This window comes from Nansenia antarctica (assembly GCF_963989245.1).
Source record: "Nansenia antarctica genome assembly, chromosome: 1".
Classification (NCBI taxonomy): domain Eukaryota; kingdom Metazoa; phylum Chordata; class Actinopteri; order Argentiniformes; family Microstomatidae; genus Nansenia; species Nansenia antarctica.
This window is the reverse complement of record NC_137674.1, coordinates 106,629,298-106,642,976: the sequence shown is the minus strand read 5'-3', so window position 1 is coordinate 106,642,976 and position 13,679 is coordinate 106,629,298. Positions and strand designations below refer to the sequence as shown.

General features: G+C 38.4%; 1 protein-coding gene across 3 annotated transcripts; it reads right to left on the bottom strand.

The window, feature by feature from the left end:
* Positions 1-820: 820 nt before the first annotated feature.
* LOC308160565 (ELAV-like protein 1) lies at positions 821-13,163 on the bottom strand. 3 transcript variants are annotated; one of them, XM_080534505.1, is made up of 9 exons: positions 12,940-13,163; positions 9,995-10,052; positions 9,404-9,478; positions 5,346-5,369; positions 4,840-5,038; positions 3,717-3,820; positions 2,680-2,833; positions 1,836-2,061; positions 821-1,235 (listed from the first exon to the last, which is right to left on the bottom strand). In XM_080534505.1, exons 2-9 carry the CDS (start codon positions 10,028-10,030, stop codon positions 908-910), a joined length of 1,146 nt encoding a protein of 381 aa, XP_080390631.1. In that variant the 5' UTR covers positions 10,031-10,052; positions 12,940-13,163; the 3' UTR covers positions 821-907. The 3 variants fall into 3 exon arrangements, with proteins under 3 accessions (XP_080390631.1, XP_080390632.1, XP_080390633.1); XM_080534506.1 differs by lacking the exon at positions 12,940-13,163 and adding an exon at positions 11,554-11,590; XM_080534507.1 differs by lacking the exons at positions 3,717-3,820; positions 5,346-5,369; positions 9,404-9,478; positions 9,995-10,052; positions 12,940-13,163 and having other exon boundaries at positions 4,840-4,949.
* Positions 13,164-13,679: the final 516 nt, after the last annotated feature.

Here is a 13,679-nt window from a genome sequence, read left to right as displayed (position 1 = left end):
ACGAAACAAAACCACCGTAAAAGCAAAGTAATTGATAAAAAATGTAAATAAAACAAAGAAATCAAAATTTCACCTGAAGAAACTTTAATGGAAGACAAACCAAACAAGCTGCTATCTGAAGGCAGTAAACAAAGCGTAATAAGCGTAGGACTTGTTTTGTACTCGATTCCAATGTTCTCATTACAAACAAAGCCCAATCAAAAGAAAAATGGTGGTATACTCAACCGAATCATTCAATCCGCCTTGCTTTACTCACAGGTGGTGGAGGAAAAACAAACATTTCATCCCCTCTTTGGTCCTTCTTTTTCCCCCAGAAAGTTTTTTTTTAATTTTTATGGTTTCATATCAAGAAATGTATTTTTACATGGCCAGCACATTACCCCTCTACAAACAAGAGATCATGTTTTTTATCTTACACTCATTTAGATTAAGACTATGCTCAAAACCACAGGAGTGTAAAAAGACAAAAGGGTCTACTGGGAATCGAGGCCTAGCTTGAAGCACTGACCTTGATAAAACATTGAAAATCTCTCCATGACAAAAACACAGGAATCAGAGCATTAGACACGGCGTGAATTAACATCGTCACACTCAACCATGAAGGTGGCAAACAAGACTGACAGTTTCATTAAAACATTCAAGAATTGGTCAGCAAAACTTTCTGTACACAAACCCCCCCCCCCACCCATCCCCGCCAAAAAAATGTTAGCATGTTATTTCTATCCAACAGCAAGAAGACACTACCTTACTACGGACTAGGACAAATATTTGAGTGACAGCCCCCCCCCCCAAAAAAACAAACAATTCATATCACTAACAAAACGAAAAGCCTTTTCCTCATTTTGTTTTTTTTTCTCCTTAATACAAGTGTAGAAAACAAGAACCCTTTCTCCCTCATTTACCTCAGTTACTTATGACCCTTACTGGTTTTGAAAGACACCTGTAGTATCTTGTCTCCGAGGCGATAACCGTTGAGGCTGGCTATCGCCATGGCCGCCTCTTCGTAACTCGTCATGGTCACGAAACCGAAGCCTTTGCATTTGTTGGTGTTGAAGTCACGGATGACCTTGACGTTGGTGACGGCACCGAAAGGGCCGAACAGCTGCCACAGGATGCTCTCGTTGGCCTCCTGGCCGAGGTTGTAGATGAAGATGCACCAGCCTGCGGTGGGGTTCCCAGCGGTGCTGCTGCTCACGCCGCCGCCGCTCATATGATCCACACTCATGGGAGAGAACCTGCGGAGGAGGAGTAGCCAGTTTCTTTAAGTACTAATAAAAACAAAACTACGAAATAACACTAGAACAGCCATGAAGGGGTCATTTGTGAGTAAAACATTTTTATACCTTTGCACTCGGGACCCTCCTTTCATGACTTTTGCTAGATATGTGCCTTCTACCGCCCAGTATCCTTACATTTTCAAAATCACATCAGGATAAGCTAGTATGAAGCTATTTTTCAGTTTTTCTGTGTAGGAGGCAGACTAATTTACAAGACGCGCCAACTACCAGTCAAACGTTTGGACACACTATATATATATACATACATACACATTTTATTTTAAAAATATATGTTTTTAGGGCATTTCTACTTCATTGGGATAGAAAAAGTAGAGATTCACACAAAGGATAGGTGAGAGGGAGGAGGGATGAGGCATGCAGGATTGATTGGTGAATGGCCAGAATCAAACCAGGGACCCTGAGATTACGTGGCATGCTCCTTAGCGAGCTACACCACCCAGGGCCCCCGATAAAAACATATACCGAAGGTTTCTTTGGCGGCGCAGCAAGTCTTGAAATAACGTGCGACACTACACCGTGGAGCGGTTGACCTCTCACCTGAACCTCTGGGCCTGGTGGTGCACCGGTCCGTTGAAGCGGCGGGACGGGTTGTGGTAGAGTTGGGACAGGAGCTGGGAGTTCTTCGTCTGGTTGGGGTTGGCGGCGAACTTCACCGTGATTGGCTCTGAGGCGCCCGGGGGTTTCTGCCCGTTCAGGTCTTTGATCGCGTCCTCCGCCTCAGACCTCTTGTCAAAGCGGATGAAAGCCACACCCCTGGACAGACCTGAGGAAGACCAGGAAAGCAACTGACGTTTACCACACAGATGCCAGAACAATACATATTAGGGGGGGGGGGGTTTAAGTACTCCTCAAAAACATTACTTCTCCAGAGATCACCATTTTATGTCATCATCCCTAATGAGGGGAAAGTTGCTGCAGCATACACACAGCTGGTCACAGACAAAGCTTTAGCCTAGCCCTGTACTACATCACACTTTCAATGTCAAATCTGTTATTTGGGAGCATTTAAAGCACATGTTTTCCCCCCCATTACGAGTAAATCCAATCAAATGATCAAGTGTATTCCTAAGTATTCCAAAGTATTCCTAATTCACGGCGTTCCAGCCTTTCTTATATGTTGGTGTTGACTCAATCACCCAGGCTGCTTAGCGGGTGATATGACGGGATATAAGTGGGACAGAGATGAATGAATGTTTGTTGTTGTCAGTACGCATGCAGAGAGTGAGAATAAAGCACATGATTGTTTTTCTACCGGCAAACCGACTACATCGTCCTGTTATTGCCGTCACTCCTACACTACAAACAATAAAGTTCTGTCATTTTGTGTGCACAACTCCACACGGAAGTTTTGATTTTGAATCAATGTTCAAGTTTTGCCTACCTGAGGTTTGATCAACCAAGACACGAGAGTTGATGATGTGGCCATAGCGTGTGAACATGTCCTCCACATCTTTCTGTGTCATGGTCTTGGGCAGACCACTAATGTAAAGATTGGCATCCTTAATAGTGTCAGAGCTTGGTCGGGCAAAGGACACCTGGAGAGTAGAGAAGATAATTCAGTATGCGATGTATTCACAACGCAATTCAGAGCTTTAAAAAAACAAAACAAAGAAATGCTTTGGTAAATTATTTTCACAATGTTACACACACAACATTACATATTTGAAAAATAAACTCAGATTAAAAACAAAAACTTCCCTAATATATCTGCTATAAATACTACATTACTTAAAAACCAAAATAAATTACAAAAACAAACATTCAAATTCAGATATTTCTGTCATGTTGCAGATCAAGAGTGACAGACAGAAAAAACTAGAAACACTAATTTTAAGTAAATGGGTGTGTTTGAAACTATAAATCAAAATAATTAAATAAATTAAAAATGCAGGTTTTTGATTCGGCACATTTCACACAAGCAAAACTACATCTTCAGTTATTGACTAACTTTACTATAACCAATATTTAATAAATAAACAAAATGTAATATGAAGAAAATGAAAATACGCTTCAGTATTAATGTGCCGAAATCCAACCATACTGGGGAGTATTCCATCAATGTTGCTAAAGGAAAACCCAGGCTTATTTTTTTACAAGTCTCACGATACTTCAAAATAAGGCCTGATTTTTTGCTACGTCTTGCGAAACTTATAAAAATAAGCCAGACTTTTCCTTTAGCGATGTTCATGGAATAAACCCCCAGGTTACCAGAACACGCCAGAACTTGCAGAACAAAATATTACTTCACTGGATTTTTTTTTTTTTTTTTTTGACAGGTTACCCAAATACCTTAATATCCTTTCGCAAATAGACACTTTGCAGGACAGGGCTTCCCCTCAACTGCACAGGGACTACTTGAGGAACAGATCACATCTATCAGTTGACACATGTATACAAAAACACCTTTTTGCACGTTACCTTGATAGTTTTAGACTGTAGTCTCAGCCCATTGAGGGTATTGATTGCCCTTTCTGCATCACTAGCGTTAACATAGTTAACAAATCCGTACCCTAAACTGTGGCCTAGAGAAGAAAAAAAAGGAAAACAACAAAATAAAATAACAAAAGTTTGTCCATTTCTACAGTTCGGAGTCGTCTTCCACAGGGTAAATGTGTACACTGCATGCGTTCTTTTGCCAAAGTCACATTTGAAAAAGAAAAGAAAACATTCAGAGTGATTAGGTTTAGGAAAAGAACAGGACGCACATTGAAAACATGTAAATGAAAACTATAATTCAAATAGAGACGGAAGAGTAACTGCCTCTGAAAACAACAATGGAAATCAATAATTAGTTATAAACAAAATGAACATTTCAAAGCATAGGCTACCTAGACACTTGACAGCCATTTCCAAGAAATATCCAAACAAACACTAAAAGACCAGAGAGAACTTGGGTACAGTTGGTTTAGACGTCAGCAAATGAAAGTCTACAATATTGTAAATCACCAGATGTGTGTGTGAACACCGTGGAGGAGATGAAAAATAACAGTAAAAGACCATAATAAAACTTCCCAAAACAAGCACCATTAAAAGAGATGGGGCCATCTCAGGTTAGGAAATAAATTACGGGACAGGTTTAAGAAGTATAAGGTACAAAAAAAACACAGAAAACAAGAAGCTAAACATAAACCCAAAGAAAAAAACACCAGGATCTCCAACACTAATCAGTGAGTCTGCAGATTCACAAAGTACTCTTAGAATCAGCATAAAATTGAAAGGAGAATAAAAAAGCTGCTTGGGAAGCACACAGAAGTCGCACACAAAGTCAAAGACAATTACAGTAACCAGAAAATACTGCATTGAGTTTACAGATTAGTCATACCCAAAAAAATCTTAGTGTATATATAAAAAAAGAAACAAAAAAACCTCTTAATTTAAAAACGTATTTGTTTAGTGAAAAATAAGTCAAAATAAGAGTAGGCCCAGATGTGCAGACACAGACACTGAGAAGGCAGAGAGGCAATGTTTCTCCCACATAACGGACTTCGATCAAAGCAAAAAGAAAACAAAAAATGGTCAAATTAAAAGGGTTTGAACTCACTCTGGTTTTTGTGATAGGGATTACCTGCCACTTTATCGCGGATGAGTTTGGCAGACTCCACCTCACCGATGCTGCTAAAGAGGCTCCACAGCTCGTCCTGGGTCATACATTGCGGCAGGTAATTGACGATGAGGTTGGTTTTGAAATCTTTGTTGTCATCTTCCATGTGGTCTTCATAACCGTTATCGTACGCTTCTTGCTGCAATTGAATAAAAGAACGGTTAGTAGAGTAATGAGTAGTTCTTGAGCCACCTACTACAACTACCTAAAAAAGAACAATTAGTTATTATTATTATTGTACGGTTTTCTCTACTGTTAATATATATTATATATAAACTTTCTTATTCTAGCATTATGACTGCCAATGGCTCCATAGATTACTTTTCTCTGCTATGACTGGTGGATAGATGATTCACTAATTTAATCTAACGTATTTTATGTAAGACGCTAAGGATAAAGGCGTCTGGCTAAATGGCCAAAATGTAAATGTATTTGGTTGTCCATACCACGTTCTCTCGCCTCGCGTCATTCTGAAAAAAAAGAAAGGGAGAAGGTCAGAGGGGAGTAACTTCAGATGGTGTCGTCCAATGCATTGAGAGAAGGAAGCACGTATGAGGAATCAAAGACACAAATCAAATCAAGTATTACAGGGTATATACAGGAATCTTGAGGTTAATTCCAATACCTTTCTAAGACTTTTTAAAGACCGTGTCAATATTTTTCCAGACCTCACCGCTACTTCGAGCTGTAACTGTTGACATCAGTGACACCTTTAACTTAACAGTTTTAGTTTGCAATAGACTAGACCGCTATCATACAACAGAATTTCCGGTTCATCTTAGTTTTTTAAATAAAACTAATACATTCACAAACTTTTTAGGACAAACTCTTTGGACAGAGTCTAATTCAGAAAAATACCTACAAAATTCAAGACCTTATAAAATCGTGAGAAGACTTTTTAATACTTATTAAGGGTCTTGATATTCCCAAAATTGATTTATCAACTTTTAATACTTTTCAAGACACCGCGGATACCCTGGCATCACACATTGGCTGCCACATGAGCAGCAAATGTTTGTGTGCAGGTGGTGTAATTTTTTCTTTTATTTATTTTTTACCTGCTACAGAAAATACCAAAAACGTGAGCCACTTTTCTCGACTGTTCACTAATGCGTCTGATGGCTTGAAGGATAAAATTACACTGGTGAGATAACAGATGTTCCTGCTCATGTGGGCGATGTAGCAGGTAATGTTGAATAGTTGAGTAGTGTATTATGTCAGACATGAAATGTATACATTTACACACCATTTAGCACTTATACAGTTTTATTAAAAGTGATTTAGAATTAGAGATTAGGTCTGGAGTAACTTAGGGCTAAGTGTCTTATTCAAGGGCACACTAGTGGCGGTGTTCCCAGGTGGGATTTGAACTCGTGAGCTTTTGATCACCAGTCCAACTACTATTTCATGCACCTTGTGTAGCAGCCCAGTTAGAGGGTGTACAAAACTGTGCCAGTCATGACAACGGGTGTCATGCCAACGGGTGTATGTGGTACATCTATAGGTGATAATAATAATAATAATAATAATACATTAGACTTATATAGCGCTTTTCGATACTCAAAGACGCTTTACAAAGTGAAAAGATTGAGTAGTAAAATAAAAAGAAACAAAATAAATAAAAGAAAGTATAGTAGGGATGGACGGTTTTTCGGTTAAACCGAAAACCGGGGTTTCTAAAATTAGAAACGGTTTTTTATCAAAACCGTCTGAAACCGTTTTTTATTTTTTTTTATTTTAGAAGAATAAAATAGAATAAGAATAAAACTGGAACATGTCACATATTTGTCGTGTGTGAAAATAAAAATGATACAGTCTGAATCTGCCGCACAATGAGTGAGAGGTTTGGTCAGTTGTGAAGAATAACTGAGGATTAATATCTAATTGGGATTATATTTAAGGGTAACGAATCACTCTATGGGAAAGATAGTTGCCTTCAGTTATTGGTAGATAGGAAAGGTTTTTTACAATTACTCGCTTACATTTAATAAGATCATTTTCGCTGCTCTCTGTAAAGCGCATTGGGTCACTTTTGTGAGAAATGCGCTATAGAAATAAAATGTGACACAGGCCAATGAAAAGGGCTACCTGTAGGCGAAGTAATTTTTCTGTTTTTTACATGTGCTTAAACTACAGATTGTAAGCTTTCAAATGATGCATCATACATTGGAATCGGAAACAAATTGAAGACGACATGAGTATTTGAAAGTTGCTACACCTGAAATCACTAAGCACAGAAAATCCCCATCAAAGATAATGAATCCCCATCAAACAACAAGAAACGAAGTCATTGTGTTATAGATTACACTTATTTAATTAACGTAAAACTGTTCGGAAAAATAACGAGTGGGTACTTCACATCTTCGAGTTGAATGTTAGCTAAAAAAACGAAAATCTGAAAAAAAACAAAAAACTTTCAAGACGAATTTGACGTCTTTCTCATTTCCGAGAGGTGTCCAGAAACACCAGGAGCAGTCACAAATGTGATTTGATATCAATCAATCAAACTTTATTTATGTTCTATAGCACACATCATGCATTGAATGTAACTCCAAGTGCAGTATTTACTAAACCACAATATAATAAAACAAGAGCTATACGGATCAAGAGTGTACTTTGTGCACAGCGCCACTGTGTGTCACAAGTTCACCTTCAGAGCGGGTGTTCAGCGCAGCAGGCAAAATTGTAAGTCCGTTCCGAGCGCAGCTGAATCCTGAAAAGGTGAACATGCTCGTGTTTCTTGCGAAGAACCTCGATTAACGGACTATTTAATAGCCTTTAATAGCTTTTATGCTCATTTTTTGTTACTGCCAGTTTTTGTTATTTAGTTATTAGCCATAGGTTGTGAATTAGAATTAGAATGAATGTGATCAGTGATATCTTTGCACAATTGTTTTACCTGCTTGCACTCAATTTGCACTCGTTTGTATTTATATTTATAGATGTTTTTGTTTACGTTTTCTATTCTATTGTATATTCTATGTTGCTCAAAGAATAAAACTGGAACATGTCACATGTTTGTCGTGTGTGAAAATAACAATGATACAGTCTGAATCTGCCGCGCAATGAGTGAGAGGTTTGGTCAGTTGTGAAGAATAACTGAGGATTAATATCTAATTGGGATTATATTTAAGGGTAACGAATCACTCTATGGGAAAGATAGTTGCCTTCAGTTATTGGTAGATAGGAAAGTTTTTTTTACAATTACTCGCTTACATTTAATAAGATAATTTTCGCTGCTCTCTGTAAAGCGCATTGGGTCACTTTTGTGAGAAATGCGCTATAGAAATAAAATGTGATTTGATTTGATATCAATCAATCAATCAAACTTTATTTATGTTCTATAGCACAAATCATGCATTGAATGTAACTCCAAGTGCAGTATTTACTAAACCACAATATAATAAAACAAGAGCTATACGGATCAAGAGTGTTTGTGCACAGCGCCACTGTGTGTGAAGGCGCTACTGAAAGTGATGACAGAACGCATGTCTCAGAAGATACGCGGTCACTTAGTGACGCAAAGGTAGTTCTGTATTTATCTCTATCTGTATTACCGTAGTACATTTATTTTGAAAGCTCTATTTTGACAGCTCTACCATGGGCACTTTTATTTTGATGGGGCATTCTTTGTTGATTGACTTACGACAGTTCAGGACGAGTCAGTCTCGCGGCATGTGGTTTTTATGAAAAGCTTTAAGTATGTTCACTGCATAATTCTAAGTCTAATATTTCAGTGATTATTGAGCAGTATTCAAATATTTAAATACATTGAGCAGCAGCTGAAACTTTGTCTAAGAACCAAGATATTGAGAAAGCAGTTCATTCAATGAAGACGCTGTTCCAAGAGATGATCTTCCGTGCAGGCGTGCACCCTGGATCAGCGGAGCTGGTGTGTTAAGTGTTCATGTGTTTTCATGTATGGTGTAGCTTACAAAAGTCTGCCTTTCCACTTATATTTGTGAAACTAAGTAGCCTAAATGTGTTGCGACTGTGCTTACGGTGTTTTAATGGTGTTCGACACGAGTGTATTGTAGCAGTAGGGCTCAATTATTTGAAATTGGCTTTTTTTTTTTTCTTCTTTTTTTTTTTTTACCTTTTCGGTTAACCGGAAAACCGCGGTTTTAGTCTTTGACGGTTTTTCGGTTTCAATAATTGGAAACCGTCCATCCCTAAAGTATAGGGGTCTAAATAATTATTAGATTACTAAATCTAAATGTCTTTGTAGGACAATCTACTCTGTATACTGCATGTATATCTAGATTTCGGGTGGAGAAGCGGCGAACAAGCAACGCCAGCGTCCTCACTTGCCCGGCATTTTTTTGAAAAGTGAAAAGTCTTACGAGTATGATCAATGTAATGTTAGCTAGCTACCTCTAAACATGGATTTGGCTGGAAAAACAATTGATTATGCTAATGCTAAAAATCAAAACAGAAGCAAAATTACATGACTGGAAATTCTAATAGAAATCTCGGACAAAATAGTCAAAGATGACAGACTTACTTTTAGGTTCATGGCTCTTTTGTTGTCATGTTGAACCTCCCGTGTGTCACCCTGACAACTCTGTACCTCACACACCTGCAACAGCAGCACTCGGTTAGGACAAATCAATGACAGTGCTAGGCTACGCCACACAAACCTAGAACATAGATTTGTGCCAAAGACTACTGTGCTAATTTGAACAACTGTGGTGAAAAGGTCGGCAATTCTCAAGTCACACAAATGACCAAAAAGATTCTTAAAATGTTTTCATATTACAAATACAAAAGTGTTGAAGAGCCCACTCAATATAACAAACAACAGTTTTAGGATCACTAAATACTTCGAATTTGTGAATTTATGACCTTTTAATTATGACCGTGTCACATTTCACAACTATCAATACTCATATTTTTATTATTTCACCTTAATTTGATCACCGTGTTGACCCCATTGGGGGTGAAAAGAACACTTTCACAATACAGACCTGGCCATTAAGGCAGCCCAGTGAAAAATACAAAGTCCACAGTCACAAAGTTCACAACAAATACAGTGACAGTCAATGTCGGCTGTACGGCACTACGAGGAACCTCCAAGTCTCGTGAATCCACTCACTTTAAGGTATCGAATGTGTCCCCTTCTGACTGCCATGTAGACGCTTCAGTTGAAAGATCTGAAATATAAGTAAAATCCATTTTAAAGAAGCCAAGAATGTAGTATGTTACGGTACATGTGGGAATACGGTACATGTGGGAAAACTAGGGTTAGGTGCTACGTCGATTTGGTACATGCTGGCATGTCTAACCCTAACCCTAATCCTATCCCTAACCGTAACCGTAGCACCCTAGTACCTAACCCTAACCCTAGTTTTCCCACATGTACCGTAACATATACAGAGGAAACAGTAGAAATGTGATAACGTGCTAGCTTTAAAGGGATTCTTCAGCCTATTTTCACGTTTCAGAGAAGTGTAATCTTTTTATCATTTCAGAGGAGATTTTGGCAGGTAACTTTCAACAATACTAACCTAAGTACTGTTTGAATCCTGTCTATCGGAGGGGTCTCTGTTTATCGTTTGCTTGTACTGCGATAGTGGAGAACAGAGAACCGGCAAATAATTCATTACTGGCCTATGAGGACAACTCAGGGTACAATTATATTTCACCTTAACATGAACATAGTCTGAAGCATTCCTTTAAAATGTGCTTTATGCAACAGGTCCATCTGTAAATAGGCCTAAATGTCAATCTGTAAGCAAGATAACATTGTGAACGCCATTTGATGCTAGAAAGTTGCTAGTTGCTATGTGACAGATAACCGTATATGTATTCTCTGTTGTGTAAAGAAACATGTGAAGGGGTCATTCAAATCATACGGTCGTGTCCACACGAAACACTGTATCAACACCCATGTAGATCCGTTGTTGGACTGCAAACACCCTCTACTGCATTGACCAATGTTCCATTATCCAAAATAAATAAATGACTGTCATTTTCAAAGGATTTTGACAAAAGTGCTCCTAAAACGTTTTGGGATAATGAAACCTTGATATAGGCCTATACAACAACAACACCGTCCAACTCCTGTTCTTTTACCAATTGCTAAGACAACAATATAGTAAGCAAGTTACTTTAGCTAGCTAAAGATATTGGCCCCCAAATCATTTTACAACTTGTTTAGCTATTATGTTAGTAGTTTTACGTTTTATTATGCAAGTACGGTAGTACAGGTATCTACGGTAACCAAGGTAACGTAGCTAACGAACAGAAGTGGGGGGGGAAATGTCAGATCAGATATATAAACGGGTTATTTTGATAAACTGGGCACATTTTGGGAATATACATGGTTACTTTCTCGCCTGAAAACATATTAGACCCACAACTTAATAAAATGACATGTTAAGACTTGTAAAGACAGCTTTTAGCCCATGGAGGTCTAAAAAGTGTTACATTCTGGGATACTGAGATGCAAACTGCAGTGTTAACAGTCAGCTGGTATTGTCATACTTATTATACATTTAGTAGGCAGTATGCAGTATATACTCATTGAGTATGTAGTATGCAGTATGCAATTTCGAACACAGCCATAGTGATGGAATGCTGCCAAGAGGATGGACTCTTGATGTAAAAAGTTTTCCCTCTATTGTCTAGTTATTAGATTCTCAACTGCTATACCTCTTTGTAAACGGGTCCTCCTCTACTTCCATTAGGCATACACCCAGAAAGCATCTTGTGCAGACGTTGGCACATCGTGACGTTAGAATTATAAAGTTCTATCTCCATTTTGGGTCAAAATTTAGTTTTTTTACATAATCTGATCCATTAGGTGTTTATTAATGCATGTGTGGTGTTATCTTTAAAATGTTGACATTTTTGAGTTAGTAATTAATAAAATACAAAGGTTCCAATCTCACAAAACATAACGGAATGTAAAAACTGTGACGCTCAATATCTCTGAACTATCCTAAACGGAGATAGAACCTTATCATTCTAAGCTCAGCTCACCACATAAAGGGCCGGTTTCATAGACCCGGCTTAAGCCTAATCCTAGACTAAAAAGCATCTTCAATGGAGATTTTACATTGAAATTGTGATTCAGTCCAGGACTAGGCTTAAGCCTTGTCTGTGAAACCAGCTCTTAGTATCGCTAGAAAACAATTCACTCTGAAACACTGAGGTAGACTTCTAGAACGTTGACCTGGTTTGTTCAACACACATTGTTGTTTACATTGGAAAGCAAGTAAAACGGCTTCTACCGGTTCTCCTGGCGTACAAAAAGAACAGTCAAATAAGTGCATATTAATATGTATCAGCAGTCTAATTTAGTTACTTGTGTTGTGGCGCAAAGTCGTTGTTGTCATCCACAACGTGTGGACGTCGGTGCGTCAGAAAACATAACCGATTATTGTCTAAAACAGCGGATTTAAGTTGTCTGGTGGTTGTAGCATAGAAGTAGAGGACTTCAGCTTTCAGGGTATCCGCGGTGTCTTGAAAAGTATTAAAAGTTGATAAATCAATTTGGGGAAAATCAAGACCCTTAATAAGTATTAAAAAGTATTAGCACAATTTTATAATGAGGTCTTGAATTTTGTAGGTATTATAGACTGTCCAAAGAGTTTGAGTCCTAAAAAGTAGAACTGTCGTCTGGTCTGGAGCGCGGGATAATAACTCCAGAGTCCAGACCTGTTTCCCACTCGTTATTAATCCAATAACACCCAAAGTACTAATCTAAAAATACTACGAGGTCACACAAACGAAACCACATTGACATGCTTCACAGATCAGGACGCCATCTAGGTACCTACTTCCATAGAGGAAGTTGTAGCTATTCTTTAAATAAATCAAATGGTTCTTATAATGGTTTTCGTTCCAGGAATCGGTTCACACATCCCACTGGTGCTGCTAGCTGAACCAGCTAGGCTAGGCTAGCTGACTAGGCCTGACTAGGGGCCACATGGCAGAGAAGCTAGGAGCTAGCAAGCTAACAACAACTTAACTGTGCTGTGTCCGCAAACGAGAAACCCAATGCAGTGTAATATTTTACATTTTAAAACATTTTACCTGCTTTATCCGCAAATCCTGTAGTTGGGAAAGGCCGAACAATGTCAATGCTCCTCCCTGTGCAGGAACACGAGATCAGGAAACAAGATCGTTAAATGTAGCTCTTTAAGTTAAGACAGTGAGCGTAGCTCTACGTTTGTCCTTGATTTAAAGAAAGCAACAAAGATCCACGATTGTTGGCAAGAGGGTGGAGAGCTGTTCTGGTTCTTCTTCAGTTGGGTTTGATGGCGGTCAGGAAAGAAGCGAGTTTTGAGTTGTTGGTGCACGCAGCTATCTTAGCATACGCATCTCTTCTTCTTCTTCTTCTTCTGTGGGGTTTTACTGACGTAGGTGGTGCATTAGCGCCATCTATCGGACTGGAGTGTAGATTCGTTTGCTAGATTTAACTTTTAGGGTGCATCAATTTGTTGTTGAAGTTAGTAGCCTCCTGTTATGATTTACCGTAAATGTAGGGGTTGTGATGTACACTAAATTAGCATTGGGCATGATATTTCAAACATAGTCATTTAGGGTATTGGCTTCCATAGTTGTTTTTTGGTTACACACATGCTATAAATAAGTGACATTAACATACCAAACTCTCCTTGTTCATAGGGTAAGGAACCAAATATGTGATTTTGTAATTTGGGTGAACTATTTACCTTTAATATAATTTTATATGAACTATTTACTATGTACCTAACGGCCGGTTTCACAGACAAGGCTTAAGCCTAATCCTAGACTAAAAAACATCTTCAATG

Excerpts from the sequence above, each read along its gene's own strand:
- LOC308160565 (XM_080534505.1), bottom strand. The coding sequence starts at position 10,030 with ATGGCAGTCAGAAGGGGACACATTCGATACCTTAAA. Across the intron at positions 5,370-9,403 it reads AAAGAGCCATGAACCTAAAA|AATGACGCGAGGCGAGAGAA; the intron begins GTAAGTCTGTCA and ends CTTTTTTTTCAG. Across the intron at positions 2,062-2,679 it reads CTTGGTTGATCAAACCTCAG|GTCTGTCCAGGGGTGTGGCT; the intron begins GTAGGCAAAACT and ends GGTCTTCCTCAG.